At 42.4% G+C, this 21,441-nt stretch overlaps 1 protein-coding gene across 1 annotated transcript in view; it reads right to left on the minus strand.

The window, feature by feature from the left end:
- CADM3 (cell adhesion molecule 3) overlaps positions 1 to 21,441 on the minus strand; it is a 104,029-nt gene that overhangs the window by 17,172 nt on the left and 65,416 nt on the right. Inside the window, exons 2-5 of the mRNA XM_053475497.1 lie at positions 8,051 to 8,191; positions 7,664 to 7,816; positions 6,853 to 6,990; positions 6,350 to 6,520 (exon numbers count right to left, since the gene is read on the minus strand). Of these exons, the coding sequence (XP_053331472.1) occupies positions 6,350 to 6,520; positions 6,853 to 6,990; positions 7,664 to 7,816; positions 8,051 to 8,191 (603 nt within the window). The remainder of the gene's footprint in view (positions 1 to 6,349; positions 6,521 to 6,852; positions 6,991 to 7,663; positions 7,817 to 8,050; positions 8,192 to 21,441) is intronic.

Raw genomic sequence — 21,441 nt, forward strand, 5'->3', positions numbered from 1 at the left:
ACAAATACCATCAGGATTGTGCAGACAAAAGCGTCTTAACATGAGTTCTGACACAGAATAAGAGCCCCCCCCAACAGATCAAAAATGCTATCACGTCATATTGACCTGCTTCACGGCTAGTGACATCATCAGAGAAAACATGGAGCTTTAGTGATTCCCTAATAGAATTCCACCCACCTGTACAAAGTGTCGAGAGAAGCACAAACTTTTACATAAACATAAAATAAAGTTGATAAAATCTCAAGAACTGAATAAGAATTGAAAATGTTAAGAATAAGAGCACCGGTGTGCTCTGGGTAGCCGACCCACGGATTCGGTTCAGTACGCCCCAGAATTTCTCCTCCTCAACTATCGCCAAGTAAAGCGATCGTACAAACAGATGGCTGGCGCCAGCAACGAGGACGCCATGCCTCTCTGTTCAGTATGGATTCAGACAAAAGGATTCTATAAACCAACGTAGATCTTCCATTCTCTAAGTACACAGACTTGCACGCTGTGCCGACACCTGATGATGTTATTTTGGTTACGTTTAGTGTGTCAAGGATTAGAGGTATAGTGATAAAAAGAAAAAAAAAATCTTACCAGCCGGTGTTATGCACAAGAAAGACATTTTCAAATATGTTGCTGGTGTTTAGGCAGGAATGCGGTATGCTAATGATTTTTTGGCAGGTTACTCAGATCAGCCCTTTAACAGTAAAAAGAGTCCCTACTGACCCCAAGCTTTGAGCTAATGGGGTCGTCTTGATATCCAATTTACATGAGGAAGAGAATAATTAGCATACAACAGACCTCTCCTGCGCTGCACGGAGACCATTTGCATACTAATGACCTGCCATTTGCATAATTAATACAAGGAGTCTGACGGATTTGTGCTTTTTGGCGTTGGAGAGGAATAGATGGTGGGCATGCAGGAAAGGTGGACTGGCGCGGCGGGGTTAATTCACAGCATGACTAGTTAGAGAAAATTAAAAATAGCTGTTAGCAGCGAGTCAGGAGCAGCCAAGGTAAAGTGCAACGTCACAGGAAAACATACATCCCAAATGTCCTGTCGTCTGCAGGACAGTCAGGATTTTAGTCAATGTACTACGGATAGCCACACTGTGTAGCTTTTTTGGGCAGTGAGGATCATGGGGCCAGCTGGGGAGATCCTCTGATCTTCTCTGTCTGACCCTGCAAGCTCCGGGATATGGTACCCCTGCCTATAGCTCCATATCCCAAATCAAAGTGTCCCAGTTTGGGCTCCAGAAATGTTGAGGGTTATGATAAAGGATTATTTAAAGACGTCCCACTGGACAGTGAGTTTTAGGGCCATAGAACCCTGTGACGCCCTCATACCCATCGAGGGAGGAAAAAGGTATAGAGGGATTTGGGGTCCCAAGGATTTAGAGGAAATGTGTTTACTATTTACTAGGAAATATCTCTGCTATGGCAACAGATACGATCTCCCAACCCGAGCCTCCCGAAGCTACACGTTGCGGGTCTGTAGACCACTTTACTTATTACACGAGTGCACTTAGTGCGCATCCCCTTTATCATACAGAAAAGAACATCTGTTGGTGGTCAGTAAATAAAAACATCCTACGTACAATGAAAAGTGTCGCGTTGCTTTTTCGCGCATGGTATATAACCCCCAAAACAGATCATTCACTAGATGAATCTCGCCTGCGGTCAGCAAGGACAACCGGTTGATTCCTCCCCCTTGATTTTACACAAGTGTTCTGATGAAGGAATAGAGACAGAATGAACTCAAAGCGAGTACAGAGGAGCCAAGAAGAAAGGCCGGCTAAGAAATGAAGTCGAGGGAAGGGAGAGAGACGGAAGCATAATGTTTTTTTTCTACTTAAGACACGGAGGTACGAGGGCAGTTACAGCGTTCTACACATTAATGAATAATCAGAGTACCCGGGGAGACGCGGAGCTACGGGGACTAATCAGTTACAGGGCTTCACCGTGTACTGAGGAAAGCCCGGATAATACACAGTTAAATCATGACGTTTAACTAGTTTTTTCCCCCCACAGCGATCTCGGTCATCTCGGAGAAATCTTTGGAGGGCTAGTCCTTTATAACTCAGTTCATCTTTCATCTCGACTTGTTTAGTGAATAAACCCTGCAGATTCGCCCGTAATTGAGTTTTGCCGACACTGCCTGGTTTTATTTTATTTACTGAATAAAGCCGATCTGGCCCCAAATACCATCTTTCAGTCTCTCTCTCTCCTCTCCCCCCTTCCCGCTGCTTGTCAGCGTGTATGAATTAAGATTGCTATTCTATTATTTCATCTTCTCCCAGAGCCGCGCGTCTAACCTTTTGGAATGTGTGTGTGTTTATATTCCCTATCTCTTCCACATTGATTTTCCCCGGAGTGCTCCCCCCACCCTGCGCAACGTGCCCCCCTCCCACGGAGGAATATTCCCTTTCATCTGCAGGTAAATACTAAGGAAGGCAAGCCGCATTTTAAGAAGCCGGGCTTGGAGACCTGCCAATAAATCTTTGTCAGCTTTTCTTTTCTGTATGGAAAGCGTTTACGTGGGAGGCGGGTAGCGGTAACATCAAACATAATAAACGCTTAAAAAAAGTGGGTTAAAGGTCCTATCCCATCTATACCGCTGAATTTAACGCTTTTAGACCCGCATGTGGCATTAGAAACAGAGTTCACAGTACTCTTGGATGCCCGAACCCTTCCCAGAAATCGTTCTTTGGTCATGTCAAATTTTGGCTCTCACATCATTTTTGCTGGGAACACTTAATTATCAGGTGACATTAAAGCCGGCACCGATAGGTCAACGCTATAGACGGTTTCAAAAAGCTGCCTTCGGCTTCACATTATCAAACTTCAATGAAAAGGACTTCTGATAAGGTTTCTTTCACGGACAAGCCGTAGCTCATATTCCAGGGGTCCTATGTATTAAGCGACGAGACCCCCACAGCAGTTCGCTGCCCTCCTCGCTTTTGAATGGACAGTAAGCCTTTGGCAGAGCGCTAAACGAACGACTTTCTTCATTTCTTACTAGTGAGAGGTCAACGGCAGAAGCTTCCCAGCTAACCGAACCATCAATCTCCATTTCATTTGGCTTCACGCCACAGGGCACCGAAAAGAAAACTCGGCTGGGAAAAAAAAAATGGCTATTGCTAGCAAGAGAAATATTACTGCAAAGACCAGAAAACGCTTAATATTCATCGAAACATTCAATACAACGATTATTTAGCTAATAAAACTGTGTTGAATAATCATTGGAATCGTACGCACGGACGCAGCGCACGACGTTATCACCGCGCCCCCACCGCAGCTATTTTATCTCTCAAAAGAAATAATCCCCTGGGTGTCTAGAAAGACGGCGAGCCGAGAGAGGTTCAGCGGTGATAGATGTGGTCTATTTTGATTCTGTAAAAGCACTTGATAGTTTGCTGTACAGTAGCTAGGTATATAATAAAGAAAGAATAGGCCTAAGGGATAACATTTGTAGTTAGAGAGAATGCTGGTTAAAAGAGTTGAATCAGATCGTTGTTGGAAATTGAACTCTCGCAGTTCGGTTACAGCTGAACGTGGGATATATCAAGGATTAGTTTTGGGTGCAGCGTTCGGAAATATGTCTTTTGATGATCTCGCAGCTTACCGTTGTAAAAGCGGCCAACGGTGTTTAGACGCTGTAGAGGTTTGTTAAAAATAAAGAACAGGGAAAAGCGGAAAGTTAAACAGATTTAATGTGGATAAAAGCAATGTTATGCATTTGGGGATTAAAACTAAGCAACTGGGGTAACGTTAGGAAACTTTGTGCTGAAAATAAATGTCTGGACTCAAGTCTTTACCGAGATGTTTTATGTGACTTTGTGACATGATAATAGCTGTTTAACCAATTAGAAGAACAATGTATTTACTAAGTTTCAATTATAAATTCCCTGCTGTTTATATACACATTATGGGGGCTTTTAGGGCTGTAGAACCCTGAGATACCCTCATACCCAGCAAACATTATGAGCTCCTGGCAAAGAGGGGCATCAGGGGTGTAAAGAGAAAAGGGATCTCAATATGAACAGCCTCGAGGAGAGAGGTAAAGGCATTTAACGATGTACAAGACGGAGGTTTATTTTAAAAGACAAGAAATGTAAGAACAAGAGGCCATGATCTAAAACTAGAGCGTCAGAGGCTTAGTTGGAATGGAAGTTTTGCGTTACTGACAGGGTGGTAGATAAGTGGAACAGCCTCCCAACAGAAGGCGTAGAAGCCGATACAGCGAGAGATGTTTAAATATGCATGGGATAGGGCGGATTAAGGATGGAGTCTTTACAGCAGGACCATTAAATTATCTGTTCTATGAAAGAGAGGGACAGAGGGATTTGGGTCTCAAAGAGGGGCCGCTAAGCGGTATTACGGCTCCTGTAGGAGAAACATGACAAGGGGCAGCTTCAATCACTCGTTAGAATTCACCCACGTAGAACGTCGCTTTCACAATAAATTATACAATCTTTTAATTATAAATTCCGAGAGCAACGTTTCCTTTTCCTCCAACACTTTGGAGTCTCTTCATCAAAGGGCGGCGGATTTCTTAAAGGTAAATTTAATCTCTTAATTAAATATTGCAATAACCTATCAAAATTACACATGGATTATTACTTCAAACATGATCTCTCTTTGAGAGATAAGAACTATACGATTACTCGATGCATGGGGACGACACGTGTGAAATTATGCAAATAATTCTATTAATTAATGCCCGGTTTTATCACCTACTTGTGGCTGGCGACCATAATATTTTGTCGTTAAGGCGTCTCTATCGGTAGTTTATGCAGTATTATTAAATATCGGGATAATGTATGAGGGGCTAACAAAAAACACCTTCCGAAATACATTAAACATTTATAAATATATATAAATATGCTAAAACATTATAACGTAGGTACTGGCTCGCCAATTATAACAAAATGGTTCCTGTTCAGTGCCCACAGAAATCTTAAAGGGGGGCTCCTAACATTTTATTACTAGTTTTATAATAAGCTTTGAGACTATTTTCTCTTAAAACAATTCTAATTTTAATATAATATTAGCCATTTGTATGTGTTCCGCTGCTCTGTGATCTTCCAGTTACCCTGACTCCTTATCATACTGCCTGCGGCAAACCGAATGGCACAGTCTAAATCACCTAGACGGACCCTGACTGAAGTCCATGGACTTCCTAAGCATTGCCATAAAGCATCAGCTCAGTGTAGTGTTAGAAATGGGAAAGTCACGACTGACGACAACGGCGGCTTCCAGGTCTGCAGATAAAAGGAGTTCATTGGAACAAAATAAGATAAAACCAGGTTTTTGTCAATGCAACTTGGGAGGTTATATTACAATATACAGAGCTGGGGGGTTATTTCTATATACAGAGCTGGGGGGGTTTATTACCGGTTAATTTTTTTCAATCGTAAAGGTTTTATCTCAACGTCTCTATTAACAGACTTCACGAGCGACAGGTATTTTCCGGTAAACACTGTTATGGTAAAGACCTTGCTGCTCACAGCTGCCTTTCAATACATGATTTATTCATTCACTATTCATTCTCTCTCTTTTTGGTTCATGGTCACGTTATTCTGTGACTTGTAGATCCATTTGTGCAGAGAAAGAAAAACATAATAACCCATCTCTCTTTCACATCAGCTGTCACTCATACGAGGAAGAAACGGGACGGCCGCTCAATAAGGACGCCTCCATTCACAGGCAGGTTGCTCTTAATCTCCAAATAGAGAAGGGAAGCCACATGAGCGCTTCCTAAACAAAGACGCCTTTAAAGGGAAAGCAGTTGATTGACAAACACCTCCCGCCCGCGTGCCCCGAAGTGGTGACATTTGTGGTTAATACACAGAGAAGCAAACAATGCAAAATCACTGCTTTCAAGCTGGGTCAGAAGAGGCGTAAGTAATAACACTATCTAAGGATGAGTATGCTTCCTTTTTGTTAAGTTCTTTTTAGCGATGTAGATATTGAGACAAAGTATCCGCTATTTATAACTGTGCGGATTTAACCGTTGTATTTATTACTTGGGGTTAACGCGTTACGTGAGCGTCCATAACACACGTTAAGACGTTCCCGGCTCGTGCCGCTCCACTGGCAGCTCCATGGCCACACTTACTGAAACCATCGCAGGATTCTCTGGGCATTGACAAACCACAACTACCATCAGCCGGCCTTTCTTCAGACTTCATTACGCGACTTGCAGAGCACCGTGGAAGCTTTAGCTTACCAATTACCGTTTTAGAGCCACAGTCCTACCTTGATCGAAATCCGGTGAGTTCACTGCCGGTAAGTCTGACAAAAGGTATAAATCAATAAACATAGCATCGCTGATCTTAGTAAAGCGGCGTTCACTTACACAGGACTTTGATCTTGTGGGTGGAGGATTTATCCGTTCCTTGCATGGAGTCGAGGCTGACGCTGCAGGTGATCTCGGCTCCATCATCCTCCCGGGTTACCTTGAACTCAATGATACTCGTCACTGTAAACGTTTTACCATTGGTGTCTTCTGACGTGCTGATCTTCGCTCCTGCGAAAAAAGGAATACGTCGATAGCACCCAGTTGAGGTCTTTATAATGTAGTTAAATGTACATTGCAGATCTTTGATTATGGTTGTTGTTCAAGATGTCCCCTAAAATAAAATTGCATTTCTCTTTCAGACACTAAACGTTGAGTTTTATTATCTTATATAGTCCCGGGGCAAGGAGAATCTTACGTTCAGTCACTGTAGAATTCGACAGCACGCAAGAAACACGCGGCCCATGTAGCTGTTATCTCCAAGGTTCTTAAAACAAGGTCCCGTTGAGCCGTGACCTCCCCAGCCCATTTGTATCCAGAGTTGGATACTCGTGTTTGCTCACCTGTCAGTTCCTCCGGGCCTTTGTACCATCTGATGTTGGCGGCAGGCTTGCTCCCGCTGGTTGTGCATTTTAATATGGCATTGTCGTTTTCATTAAGTGGGATATCATAATCAAATATCTGGGGCTTCTCTGGCACCCCTACAAAATAAGAAAAACATCAGCGGTCTTTTTTTAGAACGCCATCAGAATCAGAATCTCCGACAACGTTCTTGTCGGTTGTTTCTTTTCTGAGAAGCAATTTCGTGTAAGACTTTATGCTCTTTCAAACATAACAGCCATAGCAATCAATTTAACAACATCTTTATAGATTTTCGAGGAAACTAATATGTAGGCTATGTACTGCCAAGTAATTAAATCCCGTCTAAAATTACTCTGATGACATCACTGAGGAGCAGAAACATCACCAAAGTAACTAAGGAAGAGGAAAGGAGAAACGGAAAGGTACAGACAGTATTTATATGTAGTGACAGCTTTACTTCAGCACCGAGAACATCAGCGAAAGCAATTACTCGGCAAACAATGGTATTCACAAAGTGAACTCGTGCATCTATTCAGTCTTATTCCTATCTCCTCGGTGTAATCGCTCGGTGAGTTGCGTGTTCCACGTCGAGACGGTAAAAAAGATGCTAGTATATAGATTAAAAAACTTTATATATGAATTTAGCCATTGGCATCTTAAAGATTTCCATAGGGTAACATGAACCTTAAAAGACAAGGTTTAGATTTTAAAAACTCAGTTGTTAAAAGTGTAAGAATGACGATATATGGATTCATGCACATGCTGTCCGTGGTAGAAAAACACAAGACATACCTAGAACCGTGACTGTGGCTTTGGCAGTCCTGACGGGCATGGTGAAGATGGAGCAGGTGTAGTCACCTTCATCAGATAACGTCACGTTGCCAATACTGATTGTAAGCTCGTTGTGTGTAGAACGTTCCAACTGGATTCTGTTGTCCCGAAGAGCTGAGGGTTGATATATAAGTTATACAGAAGTCAATGAAAAGAAATAGATAGGGGAGAGATATGGAATTAAACAAAAATGTGATTAGAGAGCATCAAGGATAAAGTTACAAGGCTGGGAACTAAAGAGACAGTCCATGGCTTCTAGGAGAAGTATATTAGAATATTGTATCAGAGTTATTAAAATAATCTTTGATCCCCGCTGAAATGATTCTTTCATTGGCTTTACAGACGCACCTCTCTTCTCCCCAAAATAGAGCGTTTGCTGAGCTGGGTTGGACCATTGGAGAGAAGAATGGTCATGGTCTTCAACCGTGCACTTCAAGATTAGTTTTCCTCCTGTGGGGACGATCTCATCTGATGTGACCGGCTGGCTCGCTATGGAAGACAAAAATATATATATATCTATATAAATGCTGCAAACATTTTTAATGTTCCATTATGTGAAATCCAACAAATATATATATAGATGGCGTTTAGGAGACTCAAATACATAGAATTTCATAGAAATTCAGGAATTTAGTTACTCTCGCTTGACAACAATCCGTTTAATTCATTTATAATGTAGACGCATGGGGAATATTAAAGAATTTGTGCCTTTTTTGCAGAGATACCTAACCCTGACCGCAAGATCTAGTCAACGCTTTATTATCGTCTCTGAGAACTACTAGTTTATAAACCCTATGTATACTCAGTGATTTATATATTTTATATACCGCAAATAAAGCCTGATCAATGCAGGAAAATTATTCAATTATTCAGATGATTTCAGAGAACTGTTGCCATACAATCAAGTCTGAAACACTTACATGTCCCGTCACTAATAATACGTTCCGTCACGTATAATGTATACACTTAACACGTATCATTAACTGTAACACTGACTCGACCCATACGGGATGCGGAAAAACACAAATGCAGCTCGTAGCTCACAATTTAAGCGTTCAAAGGAATCGGTTCATTGTAAAGAGCCCTCTGAGTTAACTAATCGGGGTTTTGTTTGTTGCGTAACACTCCTGTATCCGGTGAGTATCAGAATACCCCAGGAGTTCTGACGGCTGGCTGCGCTGCTGCCGACGGGGGCTCAAATCTACCGGCTAACCAAGTGTTCTTACCGCAATAATGGAAGCCGATGAGAGAATGGATACATATTATGGGGAACTCTATAATCTCTTCTAGAATATCTCTCGAAGCATGTGAAGGTCACGTTGGAGGTCAGTGCCCAGACCAGCACAGAACCGCATTGAAGGAACTATTTCAAAAGGTGGGCGTCAGATATTCCGAACAACACATTCCGGGAAGGTCACAAAGCCCCCGCTTCCCAAGAGGGGAACAATAGTTCCAACCTCTCTTCCCTGCCAAGGAACGTCTTGTCAGTGTAAGTGTATCGAGCTCAAAGGGGCCGACCAAGAAGCTCATAATGAGTCGGTGTATCAGGTTGTCTGTATGTTGGTGAATACAAAACGGCTTTCTATGGCCCTCTACCTACATTGAAATTCAGGTCTTCAGTCTCCCCAACACCATAAAAACACGATGATCTTCTAATCAGTAACAGCTTAACAAGCAGTGTACTCAACTGAACAAGGACTTAAACCCATGATCGGATAACCCCACATGTCCTACGAGGACTTGATAAATATTCACACATGTAGAGGGCTAAGTAACACTGTCAAAGATGAGCCACGCATGACAACACTCAACACGGAATCCCAGGATAAAAGGGAAACAAACCAGCGACCCAGAGCTCATTCTAACGTGTGATCATTATCAAGCAGACAGGAAAGCGGGCGACTCCACCGAAACCAGACGGATGCTGAGAAATTCCAACACAATTTATATAATACCTGCTGGAAATGTAAAAGGTGAGGCATTGACGGGGATAGTAAAATAGTGACTTTCTACTTTTCATTCAGTACAGAGTATGAGAAACTAGAAAAGCTAATGTTATTGCGTGCAAACTACTGTCAGCAAGTTCTCCGAAGTAACGCAATCACTTTGCCCAAATGCGTGGCCTTAGATTTATCAATGCAGAATCCCTGTTCTGTTTAAAGGAGAGCGGGTGCATTGCATCTTCCAGAGGCAGCGTAGAGCCTTCACTGACACTACAGTTGTAAACTTGTAAAAGCAGAACCTTAGGTTTCTTCTAGTGTCAATTTAAATGTTATTGGTAATTTTGTATCATTTATTGTAACGCTACAGAATCTGCCGTCTCTATATATAAAATGTAACTGTAACGATAGCAATTTCAGCAACAAAACCAGGAGTACTTTATTCCCTGTCACAGACCAGAGACCTAACTTTGAAGATTACCGCATCCGACGGGGAGGTTCCATTTATAAAAGCCGTCTAAACTTCTTGCCAACATCAATGTTCGATTAACTTAACTAACCTTCTGACAGATGCCGCTGTAACATCTCACAGAACAAAAACACACTTCCCAAGGTCCATCTCTCTCAAAACGTCACTTTTACACATGAACCTACATTCCACCACTTCACTTGTGACCGTTGTCCTTTAGTAACCATGGTTACACAGCGATAAAAAGGACACAAATCTATCAAGTTTAACCTTTTTCCAGAATACCTGGTTGCTATAGGAATACAGATAAATTTTGTATCTCATCTTGAACCACTGTTCCGGGCAAAAAGCCAGGTCAAGGAATTGCACTTGGGAGGATGCTCGGCTAACTTGGATGTTGATGTCATTCATATCAATAGATTTTTTTTTCTTTTCAAGAACCTGGCATGATTTTTATTATTATTATTATTATTATTGTTGGTAAAGTATTAACGCCATGACTGCTCAGTTTCTAACGTCTGCCGTGTAATATGCTAGTTTATAAAGCGGAGCGGACTCCAATACATCGCACATCTCCTGCGCTCTAAATAGCGTAAGGACAGGAGGGATGGGGCAAATACAAACGGGGCGATGCTGCAAAAACCTTCAATGTATTTCCAAGGGGGGGCACCAGAAATACTTTAAGGGGCCTCTCTGCTATCCTATACATACTGGCTGGAGTGTCCCTTTAAGAGACGTTCTGGAGACAATCGCATTACCTTGGAGAGCAAACCCAGAGTTCCCGTTTAAGGTTATAAAGAGCCGATACGCTAGCTTTATCAATGTATTATTCTACCGTAAAGAAGAATTTCCCCTTTCATCCATAAACAAGACATTTCCGCTTCTCCTTACAGGGGCCGCAGCCTTACAGACATGTGACTATTCTTTGGAACGTCCTGTTTTTTTGTTACCGTAGGGTCCCCGGCACATATTTGGGCTCATTATTTCCACTGACATGCATCTCAGGAATACACAATCTGAATGCTGAACACTTCCAATCCTGCAGAACAAGAGCGTTCATTAAATATTCCCTTAAACATAAAAAGCCTGCCTTACTAATTACTTCACTAATACATCGTTTCCACGCAAAGACGGGAATTGTTTTATATCTTTTTATACCGTGGAATTAATGCATTATTTATTTTATCTAACAGACTGCAAGCTCTGCGGGTCACATTTTCCACCTCGCTGAATCAAATCACCAAAGACGGACAGGAATTCCCAGAAAATATTCAGTTTCTTCCAGGTAAGCAGAAAGCAGAGTTATTTGATAACCGCACGCCCTCCCACAGCTCAGAGATGAAAGCGTTCGTTATGACGGTCGCCTTAATCCGAATTGCGAAGACGTAATTAAGATTACTTTCACATCCTTTTAACCTCGCGAAAGGTCAGTATATCAGCGGAGAGGAAAATCTCTTCTGACATACAGCTTCTCTCTCGTGTGTTTTCACGGCTGGCAGAGGTGTCAAACATAGGTACGGTTTAATTGGATTCCTGACACCGATCAGCGTTACAGAACCAAAGGAGTCCATGTGTTTTGTTTACCTGGAAGCGTACGACAAGCTGTATTCACGGAGGGGGATTCCGTGTTTCCACTGAAGATAGGGGAGGACGCTCTCTATTATAATGTCTATATTACAAACGAGCGCTGACCCCGGAAAAGCCACCAGCGATAGAACCGGAACGTAAAGTTTCATTTAGCGAGTTACCTTAGAACTTCTCAGATTTGATAAACGGAGCCCAATGGCACAGCGATGGACCCTTAATCCCAAGGGGGTCCATCCACTTCTCACTGCCCTTTGTCACGTGTGGTATGGCCCAAAGCGGTGTGTGCTTTTCTCTCAGTTTCTATCACCCTGTCTAATACAAGGCATTTATTGGGGATTCTGGAATTAGCAATAGGTGCATGACCCCTAACATGATTTGAAGGTCACTGGGGGCACTGGTTGCAGGTTGGAGATAAACTGAAGATGAAACAGCAAATCTATCAGTAATGATCACAAGCTCCGCGGTGTTGCTGCTCATACGCCTTGCTTGACACGCAGAAATCCTGAACAAATCTACGTGCAGGGAGCCCAGAAAAATCATGACTGCCCACTCCACATACTCTACACAGCCTTTTATCATGTGCTGGTGATACGTGCCGGTGATACGTGCCATTTCTACATTTTATCTCGCTTTGCCTATTTCAATTAACTGTTTCAGGAAACACAAAGAGGATTTCGGCAACAAAGGTTTGGGGATCAAATCTTCACAACGAAACTATTCTGCCCCAAACAAATCTGCCCAAGCATAAAATTACACCTGCTGTTCCTATATCATTGCTTATGTATACACGTTATATTTATACAAGAGGAGAACTAGCGTGTTTTGCAGAAGAGTTAACCTACTTCGAGGAAGGAACCGGATAATAATGTCAGCTGACTATGCCGGTATAGCAGGTGCTTGTAACACGATGGTCATAAAACACCATTTATTTAAAAGGTGTCCAGAAATGAATTTTCCCTACCCCATGAGTCTGCCGTTTCCCTGGGCAGTAATGCAGGTGGGCAGAATACGGGTAGAGTATCAGGGCCAGAATACCAGGAGGTTTCCAGGTAGGCCCACCACCCCGGGGCCGGCCGGCCAACTATTTATACACCAATCAAGCTTCAGAACTGATCCATATACATACACACACCGAGGCTTTAACATCATGCACATATATACATACATACACACACACCGAGGCTTTAACATCATGCACATATATATACATACATACACACACCGAGGCTTTAACATCATGCACATATATACATACATACACACACACCGAGGCTTTAACACCATGCACATATATATACATACATACACACACACCACTCTTACAACTCTTACACATACCTACACACTGCCTCAAAAAAACCACACACTTACACATACAGAGGATTTAACACCATGCGCTAAAACATAAACATTCATGCACACACAAGTTAAAACCATACACTGACACACACAGCCAACACTATACACTGACACACACACACAGCCAACACACACATAGCCAACACTTTACACTGACACACACACAGCTAACACTATACACTGACACACACACAGCCAACACACACACAGCTAACACTATACACTGACACACACAGCTAACACCATACACTGACACATACACAGCTAACGCTATACACTGACACACACAGCACACGCTATACACTGACACACACAGCTAACACTATACACTGACACACACAGCCAACACTATACACTGACACACACACAGCTAACACCATACACTGACACACACAGAGCTAATTCTATACACTGACACACAGTTAACGCTATACACTGACACACACAGCTAACGCTATACACTGACACACACAGCTAACACTATACACTGACACACACAGCCAACACTATACACTGACACACACACAGCTAACACCATACACTGACACACACAGAGCTAATGCTATACACTGACACACAGTTAACGCTATACACTGACACACAGCTAACACTATAAACTGAAACACACACAACACTATACACTGACACAGCTAACGCTATACACTGACACACACAGCTAACGCTATACACTGACACACACACAGCTAACACTAACACACAACACTATACACTGACACACACACACAGCCAACGCTATACACCGACACACACACAGCTAACACCATACACTGACACACACACCCAACGCTTTACACTGACACACACACACAGCTAACACTATACACTGACACACACACAGCTAACGCTATACACTGACACACACACCCAACGCTTTACACTGACACACACACACAGCTAACGCTATACACTGACACACACACAGCCAACGCTATACACCGACACACACACAGCCAACGCTATACACCGACACACACACAGCCAACGCTATACACTGACACACACACACAGCCAACACTATACACTGACACACACAGCCAACACTATACACTGACACACACACACAGCCAACACTATACACTGACACACACACACAGCCAACACTATACACTGACACACACACACAGCCAACACTATACACTGACACACACACACAGCCAACACTATACACTGACACACACACACAGCCAACACTATACACTGACACACACACACAGCCAACACTATACACTGACACACACACACACACAGCCAACACTATACACTGACACACACACAGCCAACACTATACACCGACACACACAGCTAACACTATACACTGACACAGCTAACGCTATACACTGACACACACACACACACAGCCAACACTATACACTGACACACACACACAGCCAACACTATACACTGACACACACAGCCAACACTATACACTGACACACACAGCTAACACTATACACTGACACAGCTAACGCTATACACTGACACACACACACAGCCAACACTATACACTGACACACACACAGCCAACACTATACACTGACACACACACACAGCCAACACTATACACTGACACACACACACAGCCAACACTATACACTGACACACACACAGCCAACACTATACACTGACACACACACAGCCAACACTATACACCGACACACACAGCTAACACTATACACTGACACAGCTAACGCTATACACTGACACACACACACACACAGCCAACACTATACACTGACACACACACAGCCAACACTATACACTGACACACACACAGCCAACACTATACACTGACACACACACACAGCCAACACTATACACTGACACACACACACAGCCAACACTATACACTGACACACACACACAGCCAACACTATACACTGACACACACAGCCAACACTATACACTGACACACATTCGATCTCTGATAATCTATGCAGCTCACATTCCCCTCCTTCTTACATTTTTAGCTACTTTTTTTTGTAGAGCTACGAGTTTATTTGCAATGTTTATTACCTACGGTCAACGTAATTTCTCGGTTTTAAATAACTATTTTCAGTAATTTACATACATAAGTCCTTATGATGGGTTGGTTTTTTTTGCATTATATGAACCATACCGGTACTCCCAGTCCATCACATGATGTCAAGGGCCCCAGTGCTACTAGGAACTATGTGTTTTCATATGTATCTTATTTATGACCAATGTTTTTTTTAAATATAGCTTAAAAGCGCAAGGTTCCACCTTATTCTGAACAAATATTGGGGCTATAACCCACCGTGTACAGCGCGCCCAAGAATCGTACAATGAATATGGGGTTGGTATTCAATTATTCACAGGGCTGGTTTAAATTCCCAGTCTGACCCTGTACAGTATGATAAAAAGTCTGAAGTCCTATGTACATGTCATCCGCTAAGTCTACTTGCCTTCCCTTGAATAGGAGCCATTTAGGCTCGCCATGAAGGTTCTGCGGTATAGACACAGAAACACAATGTCGAAGCTCTGAAGAACGCTTCAATGAGACGTTTGGGCTGGAAGATGCAAGATGAACCTTTTTTCAAGGAGAAAGCCTGAGGGACAAGTTGCATCTAGATACAGAATAAACGAGGGCAAATTAAACGGTATACAATTATAACTTGTTATTGAATACATTTCACCCAATACTGGGTCTCCAGTCAATTGCTTCTACGTGTATTCAGATTTCTACAGCGCATTACATTTTGTCGACATGTCTTATGGATTCTAGACAAAGGTTTTTTTTTTTTTTTTATAGTTCGGAATATATGTGGAGAAAAACGCATCGATTTAAGTTGTGCTAAGACTCCGAGTGACCCCCTGAATTGATCAGTGGAAGTTGTTTTCCATTGATTTTAATAAAGCATTCAATAGCGGACTCTGTCTAGAATCCATGATCGTTATTTGGGGACTAATCAGGGAGTTGACCTGCGTTTAGAAGCACTTTTAAAGTTTGGAAGGGCTTTTGAATCGAGCCGCCAGGTGTCCGAACTGGCAACTGAATCATAAATCCTAGTGAGAAGGACTCTCAGAAACTCTCCCCGTCTCCCATCAGCATGGACGCTGTGAACTAAACAACCCCGGCACAGGCCAGTCACGTCGGATTTGGGACTGATCCTGTGGTAATTGGAATAGTTGTTAAGGATTTTTACTGTTACATAAAATAAAGGTCCCCCTAGAGGTTATTAAATACGGTCCTCTGGTCACTGCCAAGTGCGTGACGGCGAATGTTCTTACAAACCATGCTATATCCTCGACAATCAAACACAATTTATTGTACGGCGCCATCTGTGTCCGCAATAAAGCCCGGGTTTTGTTTATGGTCACATTTTTCTGGCAAAAAAACTCATTTGCTTTTTATGCTGCCTTAATGTCACACATACGGGAAAGCGATGTGTGCACCCAAGTTTAACACACGAGGGGGTTCTCAAAGTCCACCGGCCCAAACGAGACACGACTGCTTTACTCCGTCAATAAAGTCACACAGATATTATCCACCGACGCCAACCGCAACGTGATGCCAACTAAATACAAAAAGCGCTATGTATCTATAGTTTGAGAACGCAGATTTTACATTGTTTCCGGCTCTGGTGACATCATGCTTATTATTATTCAGCACTGCGTTCATTTGCATATGGGGCAGAGGCGATTACGTCAGGAGGATGGAGTCAATTTTATTTCTGCTGTTTTTCTTTAGCCTAATGCAGCCGTCACCCACACTTACGTCATCGGGCGGCGCCAGTCCAGCCCTGCTACTGTTAACAAGGTTATCGGAGCAGAATCAAGGGGCGCGTGACCCTAATTCAAGCGGACACATTAATAAACCCTGTTCTTTACACTACTCAGAACGCATCACTCGGTGAGATTGCCTGCGGTTTCCGTGACCGTCGGCATCGAGGTAATGTTCATGCAGGACAAAGCTCTGGCGGGAGCCGACGAGATCCATGAACTGAACGGCAGGGGTTTGTGGAATTGTTGCAGTTGAGATGCAGGTGAGATAATCAGACATTTAACCGTTAAAGGGCCACGGGAAGCCATACACCTGATCCAAAGGAACGCATGAAGCCAGTGGTTATTTTTTGATGCTGCTGGAGAAGGTAACTGGTATAAAAAGGCCAACCAGGAATCAAATGATCTCTCTCACGGCTCCTGTGTTATACCCCCCACGACTCCCTGAAAACCTCCTGTACTCCATTCCTCATACATCAACCCAAGTGTCCCTGTTTAGTTTGGCCAGTCCCTCTTTCCTCCCTTAGGAGCTCAGTTTGCTGGATATGAAGGTATCACAAAGTTCTACAGCCCTACAAGTCACAAATACGCAGCAAATCTAATATTGAAATTGTATAAATGCCTCATTCAGTTACATAAATAGCAATTAATGCATCACAAAATATCATACAGAGTTTTGGTAAAGCGTCCCAGCCATGCCGGTTACTGCCCCCTAACCCAAAGCACAAGCTCCCTGTCCTGTTCCTGCTGTGACCTCTCTGCTGAGCTCAGCGTTCTTCCTCCCGGCGGACACACAATTTGCATGTTACATGTATTAGCGGCGATCTCAAGGGCTACAGCTTTAATAGGACGTAGCCACAAAGGAGCCGTCAAAGCTGTGAGTTGCCTGGGGTTAGGAACCATTCCATTAGAAGTCCATCTAGCTGTAGGGATACATAGTTTCACCTTCTACCACCCAAATGTTGATGGCTACCTAAATAGGTGTGCAAAACTGAGACCACGGCTACTAATCTACACCTGGTATAGAGACAGACCCTTTAGTATTTTATACCCACGAGTCTCAGGCCTGTCTGTCTCCGTGCTTCTCCCTCATAAGCATTGATAGGGACAGAAGTAGGTCAAGCCACCAGTGCACTGACATTCGCAGGCTGCTGCCGGGGCCTCATTAGTTGCATTTAGCTCACACATCACTCCCTGCTCTTCTCCCGACAGGAGACCTGCAGTTTTAATTGTGCTGGATAGACCTCCCTCCAATTAGAGCAGTCCTAATTACAGAAGCCTCGTTAACACTAGTGCAGCTCCTGTAAAGGACGCCAGAAAGGGCAAGGCTTTTTTTTTTTAAATGGCTGTTGGGCATTTCAACTACTCTGATACAAGACGAACGCAGCTCCCTTACACTACGGGCCCGGTGACATTGAGATGACATTGTCTTTGTCCATGTCATTCTGTGGCACGGCTAATTGATGACTTGCTCGGAATTACGCAAGTGGCGTCTACAACAAATTTTAATAACCCGTAACTCTTGCCTGGTTATGGTGCAACTCCCCAAATAACCACGATGGTGGAGAGCGATTTCAGCTTTATACAAGGAAGCCTATGAGAATTAATAAACGTGATTCTAGTTTATGCAATGTGAAATATAAATGGTAATATCTATCTGGCCAAGAGTACCCCACCTCGTTCCAGAATAATAGCTATTACTATGGAGTCAGCCCTCCTTTTGGCTCCGTTCTGGGAATGCACTTCACTAGATGCAGGAACAGCGATACAATCGGCAATGTCAATGTCTTTTAAACTGTTGCCACAGTAGTCAAAGCACAGAATCGCCTTCTATGTCACTGAATGCTACCCTCGGAACGGATGTCTTGCCCAAACCACGAACAACCAACCCAAAACCATTATTCTGTCTCAAGTCTTGCAGTTAGCACCATGCAGTCAGGCGGCTAGTGTTCTCCTGGCATCTACCAAACCCACTGCCATCCGTCAGACTGCCAGATGGTCATCACCACTCCGGACAACATATCCACCGTCCCAGAGTCCCCTGGTGCAGAGTTTTATGCCACCGCAGCAACCCTTGGCATTGTACATGGTGATGTTAGGGATATTAATGAGACAAAATAGGCAAAACCAATATTTTATCACACACACAAAATAACGACGCTACCAAATATTGTAGTACCACATCCACAATATTAATTTAAGGAGATTTTACCCTATATTTTATCTCCGATCCTAAATCCTTTCAGATCGCTGAAAATTATAATTCAAGTTAGATATATATTATCACGATAATCAAATTATTTATTGTAAACACAATTTATAAAATATCCATATGAGTCACAGAGTGCATGATTTGAAACACAAAATTCTTAAAACATGTCAAATTGAATCCAAATACAGTATATTATCGAAAGTTATCAATATGAATTACTACTTTATGAGTCTAACACACACACACACAATTAATTTCCTTCCCATTCAGCAACCAAAATAATAAGCCGGGCAGTAATAAAAAGATCACTATCTATATCTATATATTAGTTCTACTAATATGACATAAGAGTATCAGTGAAGTTCCTAATAGATACAAATAATGTCAAACTCCATCTACAGGTAAAAATACCTTTTCATTATTGTCATCATCACGGGTTATAAGCTGCAGTCTCACAAGCCGTCATATACAATAATGCCAAATATACTTGCCATTTCCCAGAAGAAGGGAATTCTATATGAAGACAAAATTCACTTCTATTCAGAATAATAAAACAATTATAATTACCACCACTTGTTGTTGTGGTCCAACTGGTCCTTGTAGAAGTTAATCCAGGTTCAGTGGCAAGAAATTAAGTGGGAAGAATATAACTTTCTAAAAGTTATATAGGTTGGGACTGAAATTAACTCTAAGAGTAAATTCATGGTGCCAGGATGTTAAGATGTTCCAATTCTCTGGGGTAAATTTGGTGAGTTAGTCCGTCAGGGTCTGTCTGTTTCAGGGTTTTTGTGTTCCTAGGGTGAGTTTTAGGGTGAGTCCTCTTTAATTATTAAAGACATAAGCTTTTAAAGACAGGGCTTATTATCATAGCCTCCACCTCTTGATTGGAATTCTCCAATCATAACGGTGGGTTTTACCCATTATAATTAGGACTTCTACTCATATTTACACCGTTGTAATTTCTTAATTTACCTGCGAGAGACGCTCTGGTCTAAGAAATAACTTAAGACCATTACATATGTGTTAGGAATTTATCCTTGGTCACCCTTATCTTTAGATGTTACCTCCTAGATAGTAAATCAGGTCTTTGTAGTCACCCATATCTCCAGACGTTGCCTCCTAGGTAATAAATTAGGTTTTGGTGGTCTTACGACGTATCCCCCATTCCAATTTACATTCCTAAGGATATGCAGTGTCTACTCCTAAACTTTCTCATGGAAGATAACGTTAATTGGATCATATAGACGCTGAAACATCTATATACATGAATACTTCTTTGTTCTCAATTATAGAGGGAACAAAGACAGAAAGAAATAATCACTACATGATTAAGTAAAATAAAATGGCTCCATTTTGTGCTCATGTAAAATACAGAATATATAGAATACATGTTTTCTATCATAAAATATCTGACAGTGCGGCCACTCAATCACAGAAATGCAATCCACAAACCTGCCGACAAACATATCTTGCACGTGTGGTACATGGTAACGTACAGTCCACGGAAGACAGGCAACATTTGTGCGCTAAGCCAAGGTTAAAGAAGTATTTCTCAGTGTTTTAAAGCTTTGCGGGCCAATTTACTAACCCACTCCTTGTCCCATTTCGGCCAACAGCAGGATCCCTTTACCCCTAAATTGTTATTGCAAACTGTCTTCACTGCTCTACGTGTCGCTGTAGTGTATCTTACAGGCAAAAGGGAGTTACAATCGACACTAAATTTTGTCCTGACTAGTTGGGGGGGGTGGTAAATATATTTTTTGATACAATATTCACTTTCCAGTCACTAAAATGAACCGCAGATCACAAAAACATTGACCCCCCAATAGAGGAAGCCCGTGGGATTCGCTGACACATGGGAATCTCCATCGTTACACTAGTTGAACCCAGTTGGGATCAGGGCAAGTTATCAAGAGATTCTGCAAACAGTATTCCGTTCTCTGGAAATTGGTAGATCTTTGTACTACTCCGCAACTTTAGAGGGGGTCATCACCCAACCTGCACCAATTTTATATACTGAATTCTGTGCCTAAAATTGGGATTTATGGAATAGAATCCTACAGCATCTTCCAGAAACAAGAAAAATAGTATGAATTCCTAGATTAGACTTTCCTGCATCCTCAACATATTCCTTGTAACATCTGCCATCTTCGCCAGAACCAACAGCTGGATTGGCACAGCAAACCATACATACGACACGGCAAACTGGTCATGTTGTACCAAACTTTGCAAAATCTAGAAGGTGTTGGAATAGCATAAATTATGTTAAATGGAAATAAAAAAGTAAGGTTATTACTCAAGGGCATAAAATTGCAGGCCACTGTCTCTTTTTAAACACGTATCTCAACAATTCACTCAAGTCCAAGGAGCCGTTCGACATGAAATGGGTTAATATGCCCCCTGCCTTTAT

The sequence above is a fragment of the Spea bombifrons genome, chromosome 9 (assembly GCF_027358695.1).
Source record: "Spea bombifrons isolate aSpeBom1 chromosome 9, aSpeBom1.2.pri, whole genome shotgun sequence".
In the NCBI taxonomy this organism is placed as follows: domain Eukaryota; kingdom Metazoa; phylum Chordata; class Amphibia; order Anura; family Pelobatidae; genus Spea; species Spea bombifrons.